Source organism: Anser brachyrhynchus (genome assembly GCF_964034855.1).
Source record: "Anser brachyrhynchus genome assembly, chromosome: 17".
NCBI classification, from domain to species: Eukaryota; Metazoa; Chordata; class Aves; order Anseriformes; family Anatidae; genus Anser; species Anser brachyrhynchus.
Genome location: NC_137710.1, coordinates 9,950,905 through 9,977,036, shown reverse-complemented (window position 1 = coordinate 9,977,036; position 26,132 = coordinate 9,950,905). Strand labels below are relative to the sequence as shown.

Sequence of the window (26,132 nt, the reverse complement as noted above, 5' to 3'; positions counted from 1 at the left end):
CAGGGAAGAGCAGAGCGAGAAAGAGAGCAAGATGAGCAAATCTCTTCACTTGTCACTTTCTTGGGACAGATTTTGTATTTGGGTCCCAAAGCACTTTCAATTCGATAAGGGATTCTTTGCATTTTGGCCTTTGACAAGCATTGGAGTTTGAATCAGTCTCCTGAGCAAATCTGGGCCTGTCAGTTGCAAAAGTGGTCTTGGGAGAGCAGGTGCCAAGACAGCTCCAGGCTGCCACTGTCATCTCCTGCTGCTCTCCTTCCTGTCCCATGGCCGGCTCTGGAGCCTAGACTCCAGAGTGACTCACCACAATGAAGGGGAAGGTAGTTCCAATCACAAAGATGCCCAGCCAGTTGAGAACTGCACCGATCACAAAGGCGGGTGGTCTGCACGACATCTGGAAAATTTCAACCCTGATGGAAATTGTGGCACCAGCTGAAAGGAGAGCGGAGTAAGAATTACTTGTCCATGTGTTTGATTTGGATGTTCGGATTGCATGTTACCATCACACAGTCAGCAAATAGGTGCTGCTGTCATGGACTGGCATTCAAAAGGCTTGAGTATGTTGCTGTCTTGTAGAAAAGAAAGTGTTTGTGGCATCTTATAAATAGCTAGACATCCCTTTATTCAAATATTGATTTATTCAAATTAATTAATTGGAGAGATTCTAGAATTAGCAGTCAACACTTGCAAACATCTAACATCTTCTCATGAAAAAAGTATGGAATAATGATTCTCATTATAAAGAAGAATTCCCAGTATGATATTGCTAGGTCACCAAATATTGATCTTCCCAAATTCACTTCCTGGGTATTCCAGTTCTGTTTTGAAGTCACAGAACTTTGCCAGCTTTGAGTTAGGAAAATAACTCCACCTGCCATGTGGGACGGCAAATATTTTGAAAACAGGCTTTTTAAGTCAAAGAGGAGTAGGTAGTATATGTTAGGAAAAGAGCTCCTCCAAAGTAGGGCTTCTACACTGCTGTTCATTTGCAAAAAGAAGTAACATTATAGGACACTGAATTTGAAAGAATTCTTGCTTTTCTTTTTCTCTTTCTTATTTATTAGTATTTCTAAGAAATCTTTTACCCATCAGCTTGTGTTCTCTATTTTCTGTTTTTCTGGTGAGCTCTTTTTGCTCTCTTCCTTCATTGGTCTCTCAGTCTCTCATTAGAAAAACCCAAACCTGATGACACTGAAGTTTCTGGCCAGTGACTGAACAACGTTTAAATGACTACAAGGTTAGGTTAAATGAATTTGCTTATGCTAAATGTTATGCAATATTATGCAGTATTTTTCCCAGCCGTATTAATTAGTTCACATGACTTGATTCCTCTATTTTTTTGAATGAAGTACTTACCTGGCCCAATTCCAAAGACAACTACAAACAAGATAATCAGACAAAGGCTGCAGTATGGCATCCAGAAATACCAATCCTGGGGAAAAAAAAATCACAATAAATAATAATAATAATAATAATAATAATAATAATAAAACAACCACAACTTCTGGATGAAATCTGTTAATTACGATAGGTGAGAGAAGCTTACTGTTTTCCAACATTGTCACTGCAAGAAGCAATAAACAGAGTAGGGAACTGGCAGAGAAATGTGAGTAATTCTTCCTATGGATGGAGCAGGGAGGTTTCTGTTCGGTGTGCAGAGAAGCAGGTTTGTTGTTGGGGAGCAGCTGTCAAGCTTAGAAGCCTTCAATTAAAAGTTGTCTGAATAGCTCTTTTCCACCCTGTCCTTCTTTCTCCTTGTCCCCACAGTGCTTCCCCTAACCCTTAGAGATACAGGAAGGCCAAATCAGATCTTTCTTTGCTTTTGACAGGTGATAGCTATCTACTATAAAGGAAATTTCCTATATTTTCTTTCCAAGAAGATATAAGACAAAAAGCTTTAGGAAAAGATTTTTCTCTCCTGAGGTCCATCATGAATGCAACAGAAATGGAAGTTTGCTGCCACCTTGCTTCCAGGGCAATTTTGCAGTAGTCTCTATGGGAGAGCTCCTGGATCAATACTGGTGACCCAGGGGTCTTTTTTCTAATGTTACAGCGATGACAGCATTACAGAGGTGAACTGCTCTGCAGTATGTGAACAAATATGTGCATTCCCAGTGTCTTCTGCAGCAGTTAAATTTCAAGTTAACCAATGCAAAGAGTCTTTTTTGGTGTTTGTTTGTTTGTTTTTCACTGACTTGTTAAGAGCTGCATACAGGGAAAGGCCATTTACTTATGACTGTGTTTTAGTCTGTGCTGGTCAGTGGTTGGTGCTTGCAGCCTGATGAAATCAGGACTCACAGCTAGTATCTCAGTGTTTTCTGTGGTCCTTGCTGAGCGCATGTGATCTTGGGGAGGCAGGAGTATAGAGAGTGCTGGCTAAAAGAGGGTTTAATCCTATGTACAGACAAATTCGATCTTTAGACTATTCCCTTCATCTGTCCCAGAGTCTAAGCTGTTAACACAGATATTACTTTGGCACTTCTAAGCCTCACTTTTCTTTCTCAGTAGCATGTTGAGCAGATGTTAAAATAGAATAGATAACGGAAAGAGACCTGCCAGAAGAATTTCCTTACCTGTAGTGAGAGAGTCACTGTGATAGCAGCTAGCAGTGAACCCATGATACAATAACCTCCTCTTACAAGTGTTTTCCTGCCCAGACGCTCAATGATGGAGCTCTGAGGGACAGAAATCACACTGGTGTCAGTGCTAGAAAAGCAGATTATGACCCATTCCCACAGTAATGTGACTTACACAGACTACAGCAGCTAAAAGTTCCGAGAGTCCAACAGAGAGGGTCATATAGGAGATCATTCTTTCATCAAAGCCAGCTGCCTGGAGGACTTCAAAAGTATAAAAATAAATCTAGGAAAAAAACAAACAAACAAACATAAAACAGTAAGACAAGAATGCAATGATTTCTTACCCATGCCTGTGTGCCACTGCCCTGGATGCAAGCTAGTAGCCAAGGAGGATGCAGCTCAGCTTTGGAGTAAGCTAGGTTTCTGCACTCTTTTAGGTAGTTTTCACTTTTTTGGCAGACAAAAACATTGTAAAACATTATTAATTAATTAATTTTATGAAAGATAAAATTCTGTGATAAAAGAACCTCCAGCTGCTGCAATGTAATTAGGTTTGCATAGACCTGATTTAGGGGCTTTCAGAAACAGCCAGGTGTATCATCATTTCTGGAGCCCATCCAAGAACATCACTGTAGTGTATACCCTTCTTTCCCAAGAAAGAAGAGCATGGGCTATGGAATCATGAGGGAGCAGGACAAACATCTTTTCAAGTATCTTTGCTCTATTTGGAGATTTGCTGAGAAGATAAAGATTCCAGTTTAAGCTGTGGCAGACTCGGTTATGTATTTCCTTCACAGATGTTGCTGCACCGTGAAGCTACACGTGGAAGAATGACGCAGACGATTGCAAAGCTGTGGCTTCAAAATGGTCCCGGAGAAGTTCAGATCTGAGGAAGAGGTGGAGAACTGAAGTCGCCAGAACTGTGAGTCTGCTCCTTGGTTAGCTTTAAAGGTGGAGTGTGTACTGCTGTCCCAACACATGTGTGCTCCTTAGGATGCTAAGGGACAAGGGCCAAATAGCAGCAGCTACAGGCTGCAGTAACATAAAATTACACTGATTTTGCCAAAATAAGGTGGGCTCATATATAGAAGCAGGTTCTGGGGTCTTGTAGCAGCTGTCCCAAATGGCTGTTAAATAAGCCTAACAACAGAGGATGTTAACTCCAGCAAGTACCAAGAGCTGGGCAAAAGGATGTCACACAGAGAGCCTGGCCAAGCTCTGCAAACTGCTGCTGCTGCTGTGTAGGAGGGTTGGCAGACAACAAACTGTGGCTGAGAAACCTGAGGAAAATGAGGAGAGCTCCTGAGAGCCATGAGATGTCTCTAAGGTTGTCAGCAAATGTTTTGAGACTTTAAGGGGGAAATGCACTCAACTGCACTGATGCCACTTAGCTGAACTGTGGCACTCAGAACAATTATCATGTACAGCTGCCAACGGAAAGCTGGTTCTTTCATTAGTTCCAGGACACTCAAGATCTTGGTGTTTTTCATTGTTGCCTTCTCTTTCATGATGTCATCAATCTCTGCTTGGTGATGGCCTTCACCCCAAAGTTGCCTTATGGCTGTGGAGGAGAAGGAGAGTGAGACCTGCCATGTTAATTCGTTGCTGTTGTTTGCTGACTGAGGAGTTTGTTAAGTAGGTGATGCACATCTGTCAGAACAGCATGTGTGGGCTCTGTCTGTGGTGTGAGGCGCTGATGTCCTATGGTGTGTTCCAGAGCCCTGGTCCTCTCCTGTAGAGAGGAGCCTGTTCTGACAGGGGACCTAGTAGGGTGAACATGACTCCCTCCCTGCCCGCGGGTCCACTTTTCTCCCTTCCGCCTTCTCTCAGGGTATAACCATGGTACAAAGCCAACAACCAGAGCTGAGTGGTGCCTTGTGGAGCCCCTGCAGTGCAAACAGCCATTTATCATTTATCATTTATCATTTATCATTTATCATTTATCATTTATCATTTATCATTTATCACTATTTATCATTTATCATTAGACTGCTCAGGGGGTGTCAGCTGAATATAAAAGGTTTTGTTATACAAAATGGTAAAAAGATGTAGTTTCATGTTCTAAGTGGTAACCACAACAAAAATATACTTGGTGGGTATTCACAGAGTCATCTTAGAAATGAGCAGGGAGAAACTTTTTTTGCCATGGGGAAAGCAAACATCACAAACCAATTGAAAGCCAAGTGAGGAACAGGAACCTGAAGACCTCAGTTACCTTTCTTGCATCCTTCCTGGTCTCCTTTGTGCATGAAGAGATAAGGTGGGGATTCAGGGAAGAAGGGCAGAGTGAGCAGCTGGACCAGTGCAGGAATTCCACAGGAGGCCATCAGCACGGGCCACAGGGACTGACTGCCCAGCAGCTCCCTGGAGGGGATCAAACACACATGTAGAATAAAAGTTCATTGCATTGGTTTTTTGAGAAGAGAAAGGAGTGGATGGAGAAGCAGAGGAGGAAGCAAAAGGTAGAGGAGGTCCAGGTATGAATTGGGTGGTAAATCAGTTGTACTATACCTTTGTCCTGCAATTTGCCCTGCGGCTTTTCCCAGTGACCAAAAGAAAGAGGCAGTGGAGTTTGCAAATCCACGTAGCTTCTTAGGGGAAATTTCCCCAACATATTGATGATGTAAGGGAACGCAAAGGCCTTGAGGTGAGGAGGGAATTGTGGGAGAGAAGCAAGAAGACATTCATAACCATGGGAAATAAAACTGAATGTAAAAAATTAAGTAGTACAGAATATAGCTGCTTCATGCACCGGGTATGAGATTTTTCAGTACCAGATTTTCTAACCCTTTCTGCAAAACCGTTCGGTTCCTGCCCTATTTGCACAGTGCAGTTTTCTGATCTTAGGAAATGCACATCTCTGGGATGTTGCCCCATCACAGTGTCCCTTTTGAATCTTAGCAGATTTTAGAGGAAATAGAGCATGCGAGTGCTGAATAACTAAACACCCTGTAGTAATATCTAATTTGCATGTAGTCAACCTGCGTAATCTCAGCCCTTTTTGACATGATGTTATGGAAGAGCTGGTATGGTCAATCCATAGCAGATTAAAGTAAGTGGTGTTATATTCAATGTTGATTTGTAGATGATCTGGGGGGAAACATGAGTATTTCTTTTTTACTGTACAGCAATAATTTTGTTGGCTTCAGGCAGAGTTGATGTTTCCAGCTACCAGTGAAGTACTTAATAACTCAGAAATTCTGAAATCTAGTCTGGGAACAAGAGGTTTTTCCTGATATGATGGTCACAGGCCATTTTATCTGATTTGAAAACAACGTTTTCTTCTCCTGGTTTTATGTGATGGCAAAGTGATGGAGATATGCAATCTTTTTAACAAAAATTAGGTCTTTGCATGAGGCAAGATACAGGTTTTAGATCATAGCAGGGCCACTGTGGATGAGTAATTCTCAAAAGAATGCTGTTCTTCAATGTGGCTGTATGTCAGAGAAGCAATCTACAAAATTTGGTTATTTGAAACATAGACATTAATTTCTAATTAAATAAGTTAAAATAAGCATTCCTGTGAATATCCAAAACTGAGTGGAAGAGCACCCTTTTGTGTAGGAGACAAATACAAGGCGTACTGATCCTAGCACAGGATGATTTCTGTGTATATGGACTACCTACTATGACTGATTTTACTTGATTATGCCCAGATCTTTGTACTAACCCCAAGGACTTACAGCTTAAAAACAGGTTCAATGTAGAACATTCCTGAAATACATACAGAGTCAAAATGAAATGGCCATGACTTTGAACAGCCTGGTTTTCTGGAGCCTTATAAGAATACTAGATTTCTAGATTTAAACCATATCTCATACAATTTCAAGTACTGTTTGTCAGAATTAAAGTAATACTGCATCTATTTTTCCAATAGAAAAAAAAAAGTTTTAAATAGTATCAAAACATTTCTGACAGCTTTGAATATTCATGCAAGTGGCAAAGCTGAATTTCATTTGGTATCAGCAGGATTAGTAATAATTATGCTCTTTATTGCCGATTGTTACAGAAGATCTTCTGACAAGGGATCACTGACTTTAAGATTTTATTTTCTTAGTGAAGGGTTATATACTTTGAATAAAGATGTAACATTTTGGGAGAGGGTGCTGACCCGTGGGAGCAATCACCTACCTGCACTTACGCCACACAGGAAGCGGCCAATTAAGATCATCTCAAAGGACCGGGCCATTTTACTGCAGCCCATGACAGACGCCGCAGTTATCATAAGAAGATTGTTGCACAGGAGACATTTTTTTCTGTAAGTGCAAGAAAGTAAAAAGAATTTTTGTAGATCAGGAAGGAAATGGCATTTATGCTTCTGGCACATACGACGTCCTGGGTGAAATTATCTTGCTAGTTTTGTCAAGTTATGCGTATGTGGTCCAGGACAAAATAAGCCCTTCCACACTGTTGACACTGGATGCTCTGTGTCCCTAGTACACAGAATTATATTGTCATCCAGCTAGCTCAGGATATGAACAGGGAGAATTCACTAAAGCCAAGGTTGTTCTTTGTATGGTCAGCAGAGAAAGGCCCTTGCAAAAAACAGGCTTCTTCCAGATTCCCTGGCAAACGTACGAGCGCCATGATTTCTAGGAGATGACTGCCAGACAATGCTGCCTCCCTTCTGGATAATACGTTGAAGTTTCTTTCCCATGTAAACCAGGGAGTGGGAGATGAGGAAGGGTTAACGGCGTGTGTACAAGGACTCATGGCTAGACCTGGGAGTTTGGGAACATTTCTGTGTTTTGTAGCAGAGAAAAGTCTTCTTGCTTTTCTGCGTTTGAAAACCTACCATGGAACACATTGATGTAGCACTTCAGAGCATCTCGATGCTGCTGTGCTGTGAGTAGCACCTCCAAGAAACACACTCTGCCTTCAGCCAGGAGGCTGCCTTTCCTCCTTGCCAGTAGTAACCCAGCCTCCCTAACTGCGTCTGGTGTGAGCGGGTGGCAGCACAAGGGATTAGCAGTGCTGCAGGACGAGGGTAGCAGAATCTGTGGACACCACTGCCAAGCTGGCTGTGTTACAGCTATTACTAAGCCTAAAAATCTATCTCACATTTTAAAACGCCAACTGTCATTTCTTTAGGTTAAGATTTGATTGACAATTCCTTAAATATACATACTTGCCATACTTGACAGTGAGGTATCTGCTTCCTGAGGATCCCACGAGACCTCCGATGCCAAAGATGGACACAGTGATGGACCACAGAAACAGGAGGTTATCCTGGTGGATGGGGTAGCCGTATCGCTCCAGCCACGTTTCATTAATGAAAGCCTTAACATGCTGAGACAGAAAAAAGGATTCTCATTAACAGTAACCGTGACTCCACTGCATGTATTTTATTACATTTAGAACACAATTTTGTTGCTTCAGCCGAAGCCACTATTCCATACAGACTCTAAAAGTTTGCATTAGCTAATAGCCATAGTGTAGTAGAGTAAACTACATTGATTTTGCCAGTAGGAGGAGTTTGTTCTTTGTTTTGTTGCTCTTGAAATCTGAGGAACCAAGGCCCGGACCTGTGGTGAGGAGCAGTGTGAACTGCCCTGTAGAGTTCTGCGGATGCGTTGTTTTTTCTCTCACAAACAAGCCAACAATGCCAGATCACACAGCACCTGCTGAATGCAGTTCCTCCATACTTCCCCACTCAGAACTTAGTGCTCTGAAGCCTGAAAACAACACTCTTAATAATAATAACTTGCCATGAGGTGATTTCTACTAAATAAGAAGGTCTTCCCTTAAGCCTCAGCATCTTGAATGGCAGTTTTACCCGTGGTCTGTGGAGGGAAGCAGACATTTTCTTACAGCATGCTTCGCTTGCCTTGCTCTGTTTGTCTACCCTGCGGATAGGCTGTAAGCGTGCCAAGTGGTACCACCGGAGCAGACACGTGCTGTAAGTTTATGGGCAGACAGAGGCCATGCCTGTCGGTGCTTCTTTGAGGAACAGCTCTATAACCAACAACTCGCACATCTCTCTCTTTTCTGCTGTTTTCAACACTTTGACATGTTCTGCTTTACACAGTAGCACAGTAATGGGAATGAAACATGAGAGGAGAATAGAGTGATGAAGCCCCTGCTGACTGTCAGAGGAGCATCCTCAGACAAGAATGCAGACTCAGTGATACCGTTAACTAGCATGCTGTGTGAATCTTTACCTACCTGAGACATGTAGGTGATTGTGGAAACCTGAAAGCCATTTTGGAACGTTCCACCGATCCCCAGGACAGCGATCATTTGAAAGAGCCCCTGGTACTGTACCTGCAGAGGTAGAACAAGATCTTCTTAAGCTTGTAGCCACATCAGTCTGTTCCTTAAATGTGTCTTTAATTCTCTAGGAACATTTGCTCAAGGAACTTGCAGAGAGGCATGTTACCTCTATGTGCCCTGCTATGAGGGGAACATCCTGCTAGGATTTCCCTACATCCAGCTGGGGAAAATGCAGACTTCAGCATTACTTTTCCCTCTCCTCCTGATCATCTGTTAACAGAGTAACAAGCAGAAGGTTGTTCCACTCTCCAGCGCTAATACATGTAAGAGTGGTTTCGGGGTGGGAGGTCTTACCTTCCTCTCTGCTACCTGGGCGGTGCCCGGGCTATTTGCAGCTCGGACCCCTGCCCACTGTATTCCCAAAGCTCTCTGTACCCAGAGGATCTTTCCTACGTTAACTGAGAGTAGCTGCTGGGCTAGCTGCCCTTCAGGCCCCTGCAGAGTGCACAGTGATCCCTCAATTTGAGGATTGTGGTAAAGCCCCCAGAAATTGCCCAAAGCAGCTAAAAATTAAACTAACAAACACGTCTGAAATGGACAGAAAACCAGACTAATGCTGCTTGTAGCATGTTTTTCCGTTCAGGTTTCTGTCAGTGTGACAGAATCCATGTTTTTTACCTACATGGAGAGGAGGAAACAGCAAGGAAAAGTTTTGTGACAGCTGTTCCATTCTGCGCTGATTCTGTTCGAGCTGTGCTACAGGAGGAAGGTCTCTTCTCTAGCTGTTATTACCACGGTCAGTTCTGAACTCCTGCCCTGCCTGTCTGTCTCAAGCAGCACAGTCATCTTAATCTCCCGGGAGCTTTGGAAAATAGGCATTGCACTTTGATGCTTTTCTGGTTGCTTACAGATCCAAAAATGCACAATCAGCGCTGCTGTTACATTTGCACTGCAGCAACCTTTGCAACAGGACGTAGTGAATATGCTGAGAATGAATGAAGAATTGCCATTCAGAGGTGCCCTGCCATATTCTCTTTCCTAGAAGAGAGGCTCATTGTGCCCAGCTGAAGCTGGGAGCTCTTTCTTGAACAAGGATCGTGCTAATTGAAGGTGTTACACCAATGTGCAAGGCAGCAGCTCTGATTTCAACTCAGCCATAGCCAGAATATGAATGCTGCAGGCTCCCATAAACATCCCTGTCTGTGGTTACAGCTGGCAACATCCAGTCCTGTTCCCTGCCTTTCAAAAACTCTGCCTGCCAACTGACAGCAGACAAAAATATCACGGATGTAAATACCTCACCAAGTACTTACCAGGTCTGATAGGAAGCCGGTCATCTCTGGCTAAGGGGCTGGTTGTCCTGCGTGCGATGTCTTTGTCATCCCAGGCTTCTGTGTCTCCTGCCTGCTGGGGTTGCAGTGGGTATCTGGCTTCAGGGAACAGAGTTAAATTTTTACTACTGTGTCTTCACTGACTTACATTTACTTCAACTGGCCAAAGTTAACACTGCCAGATTAAATATTTCAGGAAATAATTGCATCTGGTCCAGTCCGCAGGGGGAAAGTTTCAAGGCAGAGGAAGTTTGCACCTGGGGGGACTGAGAAGAAAAAGAGAACAGCCTAGGAAAAAAAATCTAAACAGTTTTCAGGAACAGTAAAATACTTTATTTCTCTGATACAAACTGAGCAGTATCTTTGCCATAATCTGCACAAAGCAAAAAGCAGTTGGTAAGACGTTTAGATACTGGTGTTTATTATTAAGTAAAGATGTGGTGTTCTGTTTCAGATACACTGGTATAGTAAATACCTTTTATTAGATGAAAAATGGGCAAAGTCTCAAACACAGCTATTCAATAGGCAGGAGGTACAAGAAGCAAATTTCAAAGCTTAATTCAGCTGTTCTGACTTTAAGTATTGGTTAGACTGTACGGAGGAAGGGTGTTTCTTGTCTGGTGGTTATGAGGGCTTTGTTGGCCAGGAGAGGTGAGAAGGCTCCAGTTGATAACTGTGCCCTGGCAGCGGCTTTTGGAGCAGAGCTCGGTGCTGAAGCAGGCAGTAACTGTGTGATCCACTTCCTCATGAGAGTCAGCAAAGTGAGTAAATACCTCTTAGCGAGTTAGGATGGTGCAGTTGGGCTCCTAGTCCCTTCACTTCAGCTTTGAGCATTACAGACACAGAACAACTCCAAAACTGGTGTTGCAGCCACTGAAAATTCACCTTTGGTCTCCAGAGGCTCCTCAATTGTGAAGTGAAGCCCAAACTGTGACTCTGCGTGGCTCCGGCTAGAGATGGCATTTAGAAGAGAGGTGTGCCTGGGGCTCTCGCGTGTGTTTGATGCCGTGTGCTATTCCTGCTGTCAAAGCCTTCTGCTTTCTCTTGGTCATGCCGGGGGACTTTCCCCCAGCCCCAAGGCTTGGTGTGGGGGCAGATGTGACAATGGGGTTATGCCAGAGCCCTCAGTAAATGCCTAAGCTTGTCCTCAGGACTTGTACTTTTAGTTCATAAAACAGAATGCAATTATTTACAGAGGGTTTTTCTGCAAATACTGTGAGTCTAAAGAAATGAGAAAAAATACATGTTAATAATAAAACCTGGGTTACTGTTGTAATTCCAACTATTGCCTATATAACTGCACACCAAATGCTGTTTTTTCTGGCTTGTGATAGTGGTCAGAATGATTTGGCATTTCTGTAATTTCTCTTTAGTGCCAACAATTGTAACATTCTGGTTGTACAAAAATGCAAATCACGTAGCTATTGACTGATTCTTTTATTGTTTTAAAATGTAAATGTTTCATTTGTATTACATAATGATTTTTCTCAATTTGTATCAAAGCATAGGTGTTTCATGTTACAATGATTCCTACACTCCTTGCAAAATAATTGCTGAGGATCTCAAATAGCAGCAATTCCACTAGCTCACAACCAAATTTCTCTTACATGTTTGCATCTTTCTGGTGATCCTGAGCTGCATAGCTCAGACTTTATAGCACGGTACTGGTTCACCTTGGCAGCAATTTTAGGAGTGAGCTCAGGAGACTTTTGCTGTTCCTTTCTGTCTAAAGAATCAAGCAGTGAGACAGGCTCTTGGCTTCTCCTTGTGCCCGATGTCCTGCTTCAAAAGCCAGCTACCATGTATCACCTCCGCTGCATTCTGCTGTGGTCCTTTATCTTCGTACTTCTTTGTAGTTCTCCAGTATTGCAGTTCTCCACAGGGAATTAACAGTACTCGGAAATCAGCAAGCCTTAACGAACTTATAAACGGCCCCAATATCCCGCCAGCTCCCTCCTCCTGCTCTCTCCACGCATTGTGCCTCCTGTGGTGGTTGTGCCACACCGCACGTTCCTCCAGGTCCTGGGGAAGGTCACAGTGGAAGGAAAGAGGCTAAAAGTCAGAACACCAAATGAGTAACCGAGGCTGCAACAATTGCATACCCTGTGACACAGGAAAACTGCTCTGTTGAATCTGGAATGCAACACTGACTGGGGAAAAGGAGACACTCAGTTCTCTCCTCATTTCTGATTTCCCCTAAATAATCAGACCTGATTTTTTTTTTTGCTCCACACAGAAGTCCTATTTACAATACATCCTATTCCCATTCCCCTTTGGACTCTACTATTGCTCTCGCTTTACTTATGTAATGTCAGCAAGACAGACAGCACCGGGGCCACAGAGCCCTTCCACAGCAGCGTCTTCGTGCCGCACCGCTTGGTGGTAGAGGCCTGGGAGGGCCTTTTGGGCCTCTGGGGACACTCTGATGTAGTGCAACTTACACACAGCACGGTGGAGAGGAATGCACAGGCCAACCCCTAGTGATGCGGATGGAATAAGGCCCTCTTCAAACCCAGCTGCCTCAAGAGTGTAGAAATAGGACTAGAAAACACAACAGAAAAAAAACTTGCACTGGGAACAACGAACTGCATGTGTGATATCACCTCCAACACAAGGACTGCAAGCAGGCCAACGGGCTATATTTCCACCAGTGACCTGTCCTTTCTGCTGCCTGCTGAGAAAATACTTCCCTTCAAGAATGGGTTAGAAGTAGAAAGTATCTTTTAAGAATTTTTCACATGCTTTTTACAGAAAGAAATTGCTTTCATTTTAAAGTTTCAGTGCTGGTCACCATCTCATGCAAGTCAGCTGTGGTCCAGAAAAAACAAGGAATATACCTGTCATTGTCATTTGCTGATGGACCTACAGAAGTGAAAATAGAAGTGTTAATGATGGGTGAATTTCCTCAATGGAAAATTGGGAAATGAGGGAAATCGCATGAATCATTTTTCTTTCTCCTTTCTCTATTGCTGCTGCTATTCTAGCCCCACTGCGTCAAGGAAAAACCAAGAAACGAAGCAAAAATACAGGATAAGAAGGCTGACAACAGCAGCTCCTGAAGCCATAATATTTACAGAATGTAATCTCTGAAAAATACAAGCATAACCCTGGCCCACTGTCACGCCTCTTCTTGTATTCAGTTTCATTGGATGCAGGCTTGTAACAGTGATGTTGGCCCCGATGCATGAGCCTGCACTGAAATAAGGAAGGCTGGATGGCACCTGAATTGCCAGCTTTTTCTTGGAGGTGGTGGCCTCGGCAGTGACACTGAAGCAGTAGTACAAAAGAGAAAGATAAGAGAAAAAAAAAATAGCTTTCTCGCTTTATCTCTCCTTTTGGATAAAAGACGGGCAGAGTGAGTAGTTAACAGCAATTTAAGATGTTGCTTGCAGAAGTATGAGAAAGCAAGAGGCCTTGGCATGGGGTTAAAACAACTTGCAAACATTAATATTGGTGAGTTAATCATGTACGATCTGGTTTATCAGTAACTGCAAGAGATGCAGCAATAGCGAGCTTTGGGGAGAACAGGCTTCAGGTTGGCATATTGGATTGGCAGATCCTGGGAGGATGAATGCTTGAAATGGGGAGGATCCTTCAGCTGGGCAGTGAAGGTGCCCAGCAAGACTGCCCACAAAAGACTGGCTTCTTGCAGGAGACAGTGGAGCTAAATCAGAGTGAGCTTGGCTGGAGCTCCTAAGAGAGGAACAGAGGGCTTCAAGGCTCCCGCTTCTACGCGCTGCGTGGCACAGATGAGCGGTCCCTCTGCAGTGGTCCGACTGTGCTGCTGCTGGCACCGGGTCCTGTGAAAGGACCAGCAAAGCCGAAGTGGCACTGACCAAGCTGACAACAGAGGATTCTCTCTTCTTTATGTGCTGAAGGCTTGGCAGACTTCATTTAGCCAGAAGAATATAAAATCTAAATCAGGTTCTAGTTGCTGGAACGTGCACTGGTGCTTTATTATCAGAGTTTCTTCTGCAGCTATTCCTTTAGAAGTAGAAAGTACATTGTTTGAAATTTTTAAATAGAAAATTCCCCAAAATTCGACATTGATTCATAGCTCCAGCACAATAACAATTAATGTGAATGGTTAAACTGCGGACACACAGGAATTATGGTCCTACTAAACAGGAGGCATTTGTTGGTATGCCATTTGTATCTGAGACAGAAAATGGAAAACTAATTGATAGTCTTACACGAAGGTAGAAGAGTCTGGCGAGGGAAGGGATTAAATGCTGCGGTGGTCAGCAGGATTAACAGCGCCGGGCCAGCAGCAGTGCCAGGGGTTGTGGAGCACAGCAGTGAAGTGCAGCACTGCCTGCTGACAGGCACTAGTGAAGTGTGGTGTGTCCTCATCCAGCACCCAGCTAGCAGACGTTTGCCACCACAGCTTCTGCTTCTTGTCTTGAGCAGTTAATTGTTTATAAAGTGGGCTGAGTTTTCAAAGTGCCTGCTCTCGCGGTACTCTCGCAAAGTGTCTCGTTCCCTGTCTCACTCCAAGTCTCTGGTCCTCAGCTCTCAGCACTGCCTTGTATCCTTGTGGCTAAACAGTGCCCTCCTTAAGGCAACCAGGATTGCTCACACTACAAAAACTTGCTCCAGGTTTTGCTACAACTGCTACGCATGGAGGGTGCAGCCAGTTTGCTCCAGAGGATGCAGGTGAGGGTTCTATGCCAATTAGTCATTTATCAGGGCTGAGCCCTGACAATCATTACAGAAACAGGACATATAGCTTGAATATTTCTGGTAAATAAAATAGAACAAAACTGAGTTCCTTTTGTTCGTCTACCTGGCATTTGTTCATTTGCAGTGTTCATCCTCAGTACTGGGTCCTTTACAGTGAGGTATCATAAATAGATGACATGAAAATTGTCTGCAGGAGTTATGTTTGTGTTTCATCCTGCTGTTAATCCTGAGCAGAGCTTTCTTACAAAGCAAGAAGCATCGAGATAAATCTTACTTCTTTAAAATGATAGCAAATGAGAAAGACTTGAAATAAAATCAGTGTGGTATGCCTGAAAATGTTTTCCCCATGCCAGTTCTGAGAAGTGTGCGTGGTTATGAATATCTTTCTGCCACAGAGCTGTTATAGGAAGGAGGCATTGAAAAGCAAAACCAAAAATAGGACTACTTGGACTAATAACAAGCTATCTGTGGATTACTTTTTATGTTATATTTTATTGAGAAAAGTCCATGTTAAAGGTTAGCTTTCAGTACGCTTCTGAGACACAGCTTTTTGTCAGTGGAAGTTGTTTGTGGTGGCCTATCAGAGCTTGGTGCAGAATGTCCTTTCTTCAGTAGCATTCTTCTCCACCATCCAACGATTTTTCTTCTTAAATTGGCGTGTTTTGAATTCTTCTGTGATTTCGGAGATTGACCTCCCTTTTGTTTCTGGGAGGAACAGATAGATGAGAACTGCTGCAGTGACCAGGACAGCAATAAAGATGAGGAAGCAAAAAGGACCAAGAACCATCTGGAGATAAAAACAGAGTAAGATGAGTGATTTCCCTGACAACACTTACCCCTACAGATTCTTTTAAATTCTGTTTGCCCTATGAAATGAGGAATAACTTTATCTTTTCAGTCTGTTCTCAAGGGATGTCTGATATCTTGGGAAGTGTTTTATATGAATGGCCTCCACGTGCCAGTAATAATAAGGAATTCACAGCTTTGATCATCTACAAGGATTTCATCTCACTTCCTGTCCAGACCAGCCTAGAAAACCAGTTTAAATCGAGAGAGTCAAAGAGAAGATTTGAATCAAATTACATACAACAGCAAAGGGGAAAAGCATTCCAGTGAAAGTGAGGCCTAGCCAAATGACGATTCCACCAATTACAAAAGCAGAAGACCTTGTTGAGAGGGTGAAGATTTCATTCATGACAGATGCAACGGCTCCAGCTGAGGAAAAAACATAAAAAGCAATCAAAAACACTGCTGTGTGGTTTGCGTTCTCCTGTGGACATTTAGCTAACCACTTTACTCAAATGGAATAAACTGAAGTCACTGGTCAAACAGTGCCCCAGTAAAGTCAGGCTGCTGTGAGATCACGTAAATTTGGGCAGCACAGCCACCCCTATCTGAATTCACCCATCAACCTCTCATGGTCCATGGAGAGAGATGGACACCCCAGAAATGTACTTTATATCCACCTAAGACATATCAAATATGGGGATGAATGGCCCTAAGGGTCTCTCTCTCTCCACTGCCCATGGGAATTCTGTTACCATGGGAATTCTGTTAGGTTTTCAAGACATTCATAGTCCTCATATTCAGCCCTTAAAATAGTAAAGGCTGGCATTTGATTTTGGAGATTGCATACCTAAAATTCATGTTTAGACATGGAAATTTCAATATTGCTTTCAAGTGAGTGAAATCATAACAGAGAGCTGTAAATTTGGTTCTGGCATTACTGATGTAGGTGATTAAGAGAAGACGAGAAAAGACAAAGAACTGCTAAGAGACAGACTGTGTAAGCTATCAAGTATTCTTTAATGGAATTGAATTTTATAGGTGAATTGAGAAAACTGATGTTTTAGAGGGGGCTACCACTGCATTTGGGCAGACACAGAGATGGACCAGATGAACCTGCGTGCACTGAACAGCATTCATGCCTTCCAAATCAAGTCTTAGTGATTTTTAACAAGTATTTCTTTGCCTTGAACCTGCAATTCAGTGTGAGGCTATAGAGTCCTGATACATCAGGGCCTGAAATGTTTGAAGTAATTTGTAAAAAAATCGTTCCTCAAGTTATTAATTCACCAGAAGTTGGAGCTCCCCCATCAGTCCAAACTAAGCTGCTGCTTTACGAAGATGTATTCACCCAGTCTAGTTCTTTCCCACACATCCATGGCCTGTGCATTCCCTCGTGGTCCAAGGTTTGCTGTTGCTACCTGTGTTGTTATACTCACCCGGTCCTATTCCATAGGCGATGATGAATAAAAAGATAAGAATAACACTGCAGTAACGCATCCAGAGGAACCGATCCTAGACAAGGGCAGAAGGAGGGATGAGAATGACAATTTTATAGCTATAGCACAGCTGATCTAAACATACAGGAGAAGTGATGTTGATGAAAAAGCCCACGATGCTGGGCTCTGTAATGGGCGCTCACTACAACTACTTATCTCTCTGTACTGAATACAGTGGAAGGCCAAAAGTAGCCTGCAGTGTCCTATCTACAGAGGTGAGTTAAACGGCACCCTGGTCTGAAAAACACGTAACAAATTCCAAGATAATTACAGCATGGGGAAAAGTGTAACTGATTCAACCTTATCTTATTCACTTAGACAACTTCAGAGAAATGTTTAAATCATGTGAATCAAAAGATACCTGTGAAACAGAGAGAAGTTAGTTTGTGGGCTGAGACAAAGTTTGCAATGCAGTACGAAACACTGGAAATATGGAAGGCATGACACTGGGTTCCTCACTTCTTTCCACCATCCAGGCTGGAAGGAGTTAGAGAACTGCATGCTGTGTATCCAGCCGGATCACGTGCATCGAGGGTGGAAATTGGTGGTGGGAAGGGGCAGTGCACGCTGCTTCTGTTGCAGGGGGCATGGGATAGCAAATGGGAATGGTGACAACAGAGATGCTCATCTAGGGGTTTGAAGGGCAGCAAACAACACAAGAGAGGTTCAGAGAGATCAGGCAGGCAGAGAGCTGGAGGAAAGCTATGCCAGGCTGATGGTTTTACAAAATGTTTTTCACTGACTGTTTGAAAGATTGACTAAAAAGATGAAATACAAGACAGGACAAAGATAAAGGCCTTGCAAGGTGGGCTGCAAATTTGTGTTCAGAAGATATTCTGACCTGCTCTTTTGGACGTCAGAACTAAGGCTGACTATCTGCTGTCCTGCACAAAGATTTCAGATGCAGATCCACCCCTAGAGAGACATTTGCTTACGCTCAGTAGAAGGCTTGTTTCAAGCAACACCAGTATCAGTGCCATCAACAAATAACCACCCCACAGCAGAATCCGGCGTCCAAAACGATCGATAATGGAGCTCTAAGGGGTAGGAAAAAAACCAAACATATCACTGCAAGCATGGCCAAGTCCAGCTGTGAGCCTTGCAGCAGATCAAGCTTTCTTCTTCGGTTCTTCTTACTTTAGAGAACAGAAATCTTGTTAGTACCAAGTTTGTTATTTATGGATTTCCTTCTAGCCTCTCTAATGCTATGAATGACCATCGCTGCCTGAGCATTGCAGCTACTTTTTCATGAAAGCTGTAGTCAATAGAAACATGTTATGATTCCATTCAAAAATATATATATACAAATATATGGAAATAAGCAAACATATTTATCTTTGAATGATATTTCATTTATATATGTATGAATAAGATATATTTTTATAAGAAAGTATGAAGATTGAAGATAGGAAGAAAGATTTAAAAGATGGAAAGAAATTTGGCAGGGACAGTATCAACCACTTTACAGACTTATGTAGTGCAACAGAAAAATCCTTTGGCTCACCAAGTGAAGATTCATTTACTTTAAAGGAGAATAGACACTAATCACGTGTACTTGAACTCTTAAAGCCCCAGCAGGGTCTGACTTACACAGAAGATGATGGAGATGAGCTCAGAGGTCGCAACTCCTAGAGCTACATATGGGATTATGCTTTCCTGGAGGTTTGCTGTCTGAAAAATTTCCGAGGTGTAGAAGGTGATCTGATAAATAAGAAACATTTTTAAAATGAAGTATAGTCAATAGATGTAATATGTGCTTATCCAGCATCACTTGGAACTATATTTGTCATCACTGTAATAGCAACAGTATATTATTGGGGCTTAGCAGAGGTGATATACCTGCTTGAGATGTGAAAAAATGAAAGGCTAATGGAGATGGAGAAAAGGGATTTGAAAGTCCAGGGAAAAAAAAAAGAAGAAGAAGAAAATAAAAGAAGAGTTGAAAGGATCATAATGCCTGTAAGGCATGGGAAAAAGATGCTATGGCAAAGAGGAAAAGGGAAGGGACAAGGCAGGGAAGACAGGGAGTGAAGAAAAGAAAAGCAGATTTTAGTCATAGCAGACCATACATAATTATTCCAACAGTTCACTCGGTAGGCCTTTTACAATTGTTACACAGAAGCCGCTCATCTGCAAAGCCCCTGAGCACTTAACAGTGGATATAAGCATGGATATTGGGAATACCCAACTGCACTGAGGCCACAGAGCTGCAGACTCAGTAAAAGCAGGAGCATGGTACACAGCTGCGGATACACGGATGGCTCTCTCAGCACCTCTAGGACATTCATTATTTTGGTGCCTTTTGTTACAGCCTTTTCCTTCATCATGTCATCAAATTCTGTGTGATAATTCTCTTCTCCCCAGAGTTGCTTCATGGCTACAGAAGAGACAGAACAAAGTATATTCTTCCATCTTCTGATCCACTAGTCATTTGCAGTTGAGTCTATTCCTTGATTCATCAGTCACTGAGCAAAGAACCAAAACACAGTTTACTGGAACATGCTGAGACTGTCCTGGAAAACAGCTTTGAACTTCTTGTAGTATTTAAAGGTAGATCGTAAATATTTCTGATGACTCCTCTTTTTCCAGAGTAATACAATTTTATGCTATGATCTTTGCGAAATCTCTCATCACGTAATTATCAGGAAATCTGTAGTTGTACAATGCAAAAGCTAATTCCTTCTATTAGGTACACTTTCCCAAGAGTTACAGTCTAACAAATTAGGGATTTAAAATTTCCTCTCACCTTTCAAGCAACCGTCCTTGTCTCCTTTTTGAAGCAAGAGATAGGGAGGTGACTCAGGAAAGAATGGCAAAAAGAGCAGTTGAATCAATGCCACCAACCCAGAGAAGGACAACAGCACATTCCACATGTCTTCAGTTCCTAAAAGATCTCTATGAAGGCACACAAGAGTGTATGTATAGGCCAATACAGTTACATTCTACAACTAGTTTGGTGTTTTCTGGATCCTAAACTACCAAAATGGAAACTATATCTATATATGTATATATATTATCTATATATGTATATATAGATAGATATACCTGTAAAGAATAAATTGAAATAAAAGAAGTTTAGATTATGAAAAGGAAAACAGACTGATACCTTAGTTCTACTGCAAGATTGAGATTTTTCTGTTAATTTGAGTATTTTCTAAATACCAGTGGAGTTTGGATATTCCCACAACAGCTGTCTGAACCAATATAGTAGTTCTGCATGAGATTATCAAGAAATTGGCAGAGCTATCAGGTCTCAGAGGTTTATTAAGAGTGTATATACATATTTTTTTCTTATTAACTTCAGCAGAGACTGCACCTCCAGAGAGGGACTCATCCTTTCTCAAGAGAAGGGTCTTTCCCCAGAGACTGACAAGCGAACCTCAGTGACTGGCATGGAGCAGACGTTTCCTTTCTGACCGCTGTAGCTAAGCAAAGTAAAAGCCCACCTTCAGCATCTGTTTCTAGGACTGGGAGGACAGCACTTTCCTGCCATAAAGAAGACAAATAGAAAACAGGACCAGAAGGAGCAGCACAAGTACCGTAATCCAAGAATTCTTGCTACAGCTTTTCCTAGTGCAAGAAACACAGAGGAGGTCACATTTACAAATCCACGCAACTTCTTAGGTGAGATCTCTCCTGCATACTGAACGTGGGCATTCATATGTATTCCTAAAGAGAAGACAAAAGAGAACTAAAGCTATAGAAAAAAAGAGAGACGGTCCCTTTCCATTTCACCTTCAGCCAAAGGTAGCTCTCTCATCTCCCTCCTGAACTGTTTGCTGTATGTCCTCCACAGTAAGTAGGCTGAAAATTTACATCTACTCTAAGTGAGATGTTTAGTTAATCCACCAGATATCCCTCTCAGCAAGACCTCTTGAAGGCAAAGGACAGCTCATCACTATATTGTCCCTGCCCAGGGAACAAACTGGACTATGCGATGGGTTTGTTGCCTGCTGCCTCGCCACAAGCCATGATCTTCTTACCTTTTCCCAATCTGCTCCTTGTTCCACTGGGGTTACTGTGCATGCCCAGGTACTCCCAGCAGGAAGATTTCTGTATCCACCCCAAAGAAGTCACATTAACATGGAGTAGTGGGAAGTCCTACCAGCACCGATGCCCTCGAGGAAGCGCCCGATCAGGATCATCTCAAAGGATTTGGCTCTCCTGCTGAAGCCAGTGTTCAGTGTGGCTACTATTAGGACCACATCATTGAACAGCAGACATTTCTTCCTGCAACAGCAAACAACATGCGGGTATGATCCATGTTTCACTTTGTCATAGTTAACTGATGTCTGCATGTTCTCCTCTGGATTTATGGACTAAACCATGGACATTTTAAAATCCATTGCTTATAGAGAAACAATATCTGATTAGGAAAAGGCATGATGTCTTCCCAGGAAAGTGGAAAGGGAGAAGTTAGACTTCTCTTTTCTATGCTAATACCATGTGAGCATGCTGTGAGGCTGAAGAAAATTCCTGTAAGGTAGATACTGATAAGGAACGGTCTTTTTCACTTCTTTCCTTTGGGCCAGGCTCCCATCCCCAACACTGCAGTTGTCCCCTGAACAAGGCAAATCCAGCGTTATGGAGAGATAGGTTCACTATCCACCTTGAGATCAGAAAGAGGATTCTGAACATGGTGTGAGAGATTCTGCTTATCTTTGCTGAAATTCTGACTGGTCTTGCAGAGGAATGAACCTGCGCGCTTTTTTTAAGAGCTGCAATCAATTGAAAAAATAAAAATAAACAGTTTTTGCCTACAGAATATCTATTATCTTCTGCACACCCGCAGTGTTGTTGGGCTCCCTAGGTGTTATTGCTCAATGAAGAAATTTCAGAGTGATTCTTTACTAAAATTTCAGCAAATGTATAGGAATTGTATGGCACCAAAAACCGTGAAAAGGGAATCAGAAACAGGTGCATGTTCTTGTCTCTCTAATGTACCTAGGTGTACTTATACATGGTGAGTAGAGTTAATTCTGCACCAAGATGGGGAAGTGAAAATTCCAACATCTATTATATTAGGTGAGTAATAGTTAATTGCTTCCCTTGTGCCATCCCTAATTAGTTAATCGTTGGGAAATATACTTACTTTCCATACTTTGCAGTCAGGTACCCACTACACAGACATCCTATCATTCCCCCCACACAGTACATAGACACGATGAAGGACCATAGTAGTGTGAGCGTCTCCTGATGCAGCGCTGAACCATATCGCTCCAGCCAGGTTTCGTTGATAAACTTCTGAATGTACTTGGACAGACAAAGAGATATTTATTCCTCTGAGGCACTAATCACAAGAGTTCTTCATTATGTTTATAATTTTTAAAAGATAGATTAATAGTCGTTATGTTGAGACGTTTTATAAAAGAAAAAAAAATAGTATAAGGAACGACCAAGGTTTTCATAGTCCCTCCATTCAACTGTGTAATAGTTACTATGACGGTAAGGGATGGGAAAGAGCTGGGGATAAACTCACATAGTACTATGGAAGAGGTTTTTCAGAGCGTCTTCGAGGTGTGTGTAAGGCCTAGCCCCTCGAAAAGCAGTTACAGATTTGCTTTTGTGAGAGCTTTACTTACTGGAGAAGTATAATTGATCACAGACATTTGAAAACCAGACAGGTGGGTTCCACCAATTCCTAGCACCAAAATCATTAGCAATAGCTTCCGGTATTGAACCTGCCAAAGATGATGAAAGGCATGCTAAGTTCCTGACACCAGCAGGGCTTTCAGAACCATGAGGTAATTTATAAGATATTACATCTTTACATTTCCATGACTAAAAAGCCTTTATAAAGAAAAAAATAAACAAACAAAACCAACAACAACAAATTATATTTTTCAATGATGAAACAAAATTGCTGGGAAATTGTTAAGATGCAAATCCACACATCCCTTTATGTTCCTCTCCTTGTTACTAACAGCCTGAAAAGATGCAGTCTTTAATTCTTTTCATTTTGCCAGCCACAGAAATTTAAAAAAATCATAAAAGCCTTGTTGAGACAGTTTGTGTTTGCTTTTGTACTAGTAAGAAGCCACACCTTTCTTGAATCCCTTTTTCCCTTCAACTTTAACTTCTTGGAGACTTCGTTCACCAGCTTCCAGGGAATAATCAAGTCTGTCCTCTTAAGCCTTTTTTTTTTTTAATTTCACTTTTATATTCCTATAGGAATCTGCATCTTCAGAGCCCCTACTTGAACGACTCCTATTTGAAATGCTGCGTTCCCGTGATGTACACTGAATTTTAGAGCACCCTTCACAAGCACATATGTTTTCCAGCATTTAGTCAGGTCACAATGTAAACAGATGAGTATCCTCAAATGTCCTCAAGAGTGCAGGGCAGTACAGTGGGAGATTTTTTCCTTTTTGTCTCTTCCATACTACTCTTTTATCCGTTTTCCTCAAAATGCCTATTCTTTCCTGTTTTCCGAGGTCCTCTCTTAAACCTCTCTCTTTTGTATTTCCAATATGTTTTATGGAGATGTTGTGTAGTCAGTCTTATTGCTGAATCGGTGTTGTCCCCAGCATGTGCTCTGTTCATTTTTATTACTGCTTGATTCCCTTTTTCTGTAATCTTTAAAGATTATGCTGCTATCGGTGACTAGGGCTAGAAGACAAGAAGTTGGATACTCACCAGGTCTGAGAGGAAACCAGCCATTTCCCCCTGAAAACCTGCCTGCTCTGAGAGCCCTTGTCAAGTCTGTCAGATTGAGTGATACGTTTTCTATGCTTAGATTATAAGAAGTTGGGATCATAGCACAGAAGTTAAATTCTAACTATGTGCCTTCTAGTGAATTATGTCCTCCTCCATCACTGGCCAGGGTCTCTTTTTGCTGGTTTAATTATTCTAAGACTCGGATATGCCAAGCTGATTACAACATTGGTAAATGTTTGTCCTTGTATCTGGAGTGCTCCCCCTTATTTGCACTGCTAAAGCGACTGAGTGTTCCTGTTTTGTGGGGATCGGATGGTGTTAGCAGCTTTCCTTCAGGACAGCAGACTCTGCCTTCCCTCTCTGACAGCAGCATAGGCAGCGCATTTCTTCCTCCCAGCCCACCACAGAGATACTCCACTGAGTATGGTCGCTGAGCTGTGCTGCCTGCTTTTCTGCACACCACAAGATTTTCAATCAGTTGAAGTATTTGAGCAATTTCCCAGTTGCAGGACATGAAGTATTTGAATACTGGCATGGGGAAGGAGCGTTGGTCCTTGCTAACACCCAGTTCTTTCTTGAGGCTCACACTGTTTCCAGAACCACTCAGACCAATTGCTAACCACTATTACCTATTTACAACAGCAGAGATAGCCGTGCCTGTGCCAGAGCAGGGAGCTCATTCTGCTCTGGCTTGAGGGTTGACTTTAAGAAGTACTTTCCACCTTGAAAAAAAACCTATTTTGACTCAAAAGAAGACTATTTACAAAGAGTGCAAATTCCTTCTTTATTCCTTCAGGCTTCTACAAAGAACATTTCATACTACATTAAGTACAACATAGCATCCTACAACGATGTAGCTGTCTGTGGTTAGTGCTGGAGGGGTGGCGGCTCTGAGGACAACAGAAGCCTTGCTGAGCAGTGCTTGTCGCATCGCAGCGACCAGCAGCTCAGCGCGCGCGTCCCTGTGCCCGGCAGCCCCAGCGAGCTTGCTGAGTCACGCCTCGACCTTTCTCCAGCTGGGCGGCCCCGTCACGCTCTCTCCAAAGCCTCTGCCTGGGCGCCTTGTGGCACATCAGTGCAGTGAAGTAGTTCCTCTGTCCACCCGCTCCATTCGCATCCTCCCTGAAATCAGCATCACCTCCACATCAGCTGTAGCAGCATGTTTCATTCCTTCCCCTCAAGCGCAGACTCTTCAAATGTTCTCACTTCCAAAACACCTCAGAATCCACCTTTCTCTTCAATTACTACTGCAGAAATTCCTGTCTTTATTTAGGTTTTGTCTCGCTTCTTACAAACTCCTCCTTTCCTTTTAACTTCTTTTGTTTCTTGTGTCAAAGTTGATGTTGTGTCTGTTTCCAGACCTTTTCGTGCTGGCCCTTGCAGGTCTTTTCTTATTTTTCCTTTCCCTCTCAAAGGGGTCTGCCAGGCTAACAGCAAACCATTTGGGGATAGGGTCAGACACCTTGGAATGGAGTCCCCTTAGAAGGGATGTCTTTTCACCTAAGATTAGAGCATTACAAGGAACGTGCTTATTCCATACTGAGGAAGTAGCTCACCTGATACCTTTATCACCAAGGGATTTATTTCCAAAGATGCCATACATTGCATGTTTGTGATCCTGGAAATCAAATGGATACACTGCAAATTCCACGAGTGCTCATTTAACCTTTATTCCCAATACATGCTGGTTTGTGGCAGCATTAATGATTTACCACGATTTCCCTCTTGCAGACAGTACTTACTAGTAGGGGGGAAGAAGGGAAGAAGTCAGGCATGCTGAGCAAGATGACACTGTAGAAAGACGGGTATAAGGAAATGAGCTTTTAGTGTCTTAAAGGACACTTAAAAGACACAAAACCACTCCTCACTGTAAACCAGTAAGGTTGAGAAAGACCAGGCCAAGTTAAGACTTTTTTTTTAATGATAAAAGTCTTACCTAATCCTTTCTTTTCAAAGGCACAGGCAGCAGCTCCCCCCAGACCCCCTGCTCCTGCGTGGGCTCCTCTCCATGGGCTGCAGCGTGGAGATCTGCTCCATGTGGGACCCATGGGTGCAGGGGGACAGCCTGCTCCCACTCCTGGAGCACCGCCTGCCCTCCTGCTGCACTGATCTTGGTGTCTGCAGGGTTGTTTCTCTCACATTTTCTCACCCTTGTCTCCCAGCTGCTCTTGTGCAGTGTTTTCACCCTTCCTAAAATCTGCCTCCACTGGCTTGGCTCTGACCAGCAGCGGGTCCCTTTTGGAACCTGCTGGGAACGGCCTTTGTCTGACACGGGGCAGCTGCTGGGCTCTGCTCACAGAAGCCACCCCTGCAGCCCCCCACTACCAAGCCCTTGTCACGTAAACCCAGCACATCGGGGGAAGGCCACTGCTTTTGTTATCAGC

General features: G+C 42.8%; 1 protein-coding gene across 1 annotated transcript in view; it reads right to left on the bottom strand.

The window, feature by feature from the left end:
* Positions 1–26,109, bottom strand: part of LOC308179693 (uncharacterized protein) — a 28,434-nt gene extending 2,325 nt beyond the window's left edge. Inside the window, exons 1-23 of the mRNA XM_080560244.1 lie at positions 23,728–26,109; positions 22,674–22,772; positions 22,184–22,344; positions 21,197–21,321; positions 20,631–20,760; positions 19,838–19,986; positions 19,281–19,468; positions 18,682–18,792; positions 18,027–18,128; positions 17,032–17,107; positions 15,894–16,021; positions 15,390–15,593; positions 10,106–10,135; positions 8,745–8,843; positions 7,708–7,868; positions 6,711–6,835; positions 5,091–5,220; positions 4,795–4,943; positions 3,953–4,140; positions 2,752–2,862; positions 2,574–2,675; positions 1,357–1,432; positions 305–432 (exon numbers count right to left, since the gene is read on the bottom strand). Of these exons, the coding sequence (XP_080416370.1) occupies positions 305–432; positions 1,357–1,432; positions 2,574–2,675; positions 2,752–2,862; positions 3,953–4,140; positions 4,795–4,943; positions 5,091–5,220; positions 6,711–6,835; positions 7,708–7,868; positions 8,745–8,843; positions 10,106–10,135; positions 15,390–15,593; positions 15,894–16,021; positions 17,032–17,107; positions 18,027–18,128; positions 18,682–18,792; positions 19,281–19,468; positions 19,838–19,986; positions 20,631–20,760; positions 21,197–21,321; positions 22,184–22,344; positions 22,674–22,772; positions 23,728–23,751 (2,796 nt within the window). The 5' untranslated portion in view covers positions 23,752–26,109. The remainder of the gene's footprint in view (positions 1–304; positions 433–1,356; positions 1,433–2,573; positions 2,676–2,751; positions 2,863–3,952; positions 4,141–4,794; positions 4,944–5,090; positions 5,221–6,710; positions 6,836–7,707; positions 7,869–8,744; positions 8,844–10,105; positions 10,136–15,389; positions 15,594–15,893; positions 16,022–17,031; positions 17,108–18,026; positions 18,129–18,681; positions 18,793–19,280; positions 19,469–19,837; positions 19,987–20,630; positions 20,761–21,196; positions 21,322–22,183; positions 22,345–22,673; positions 22,773–23,727) is intronic.
* Between the last annotated feature and the right edge of the window lie 23 nt (positions 26,110–26,132).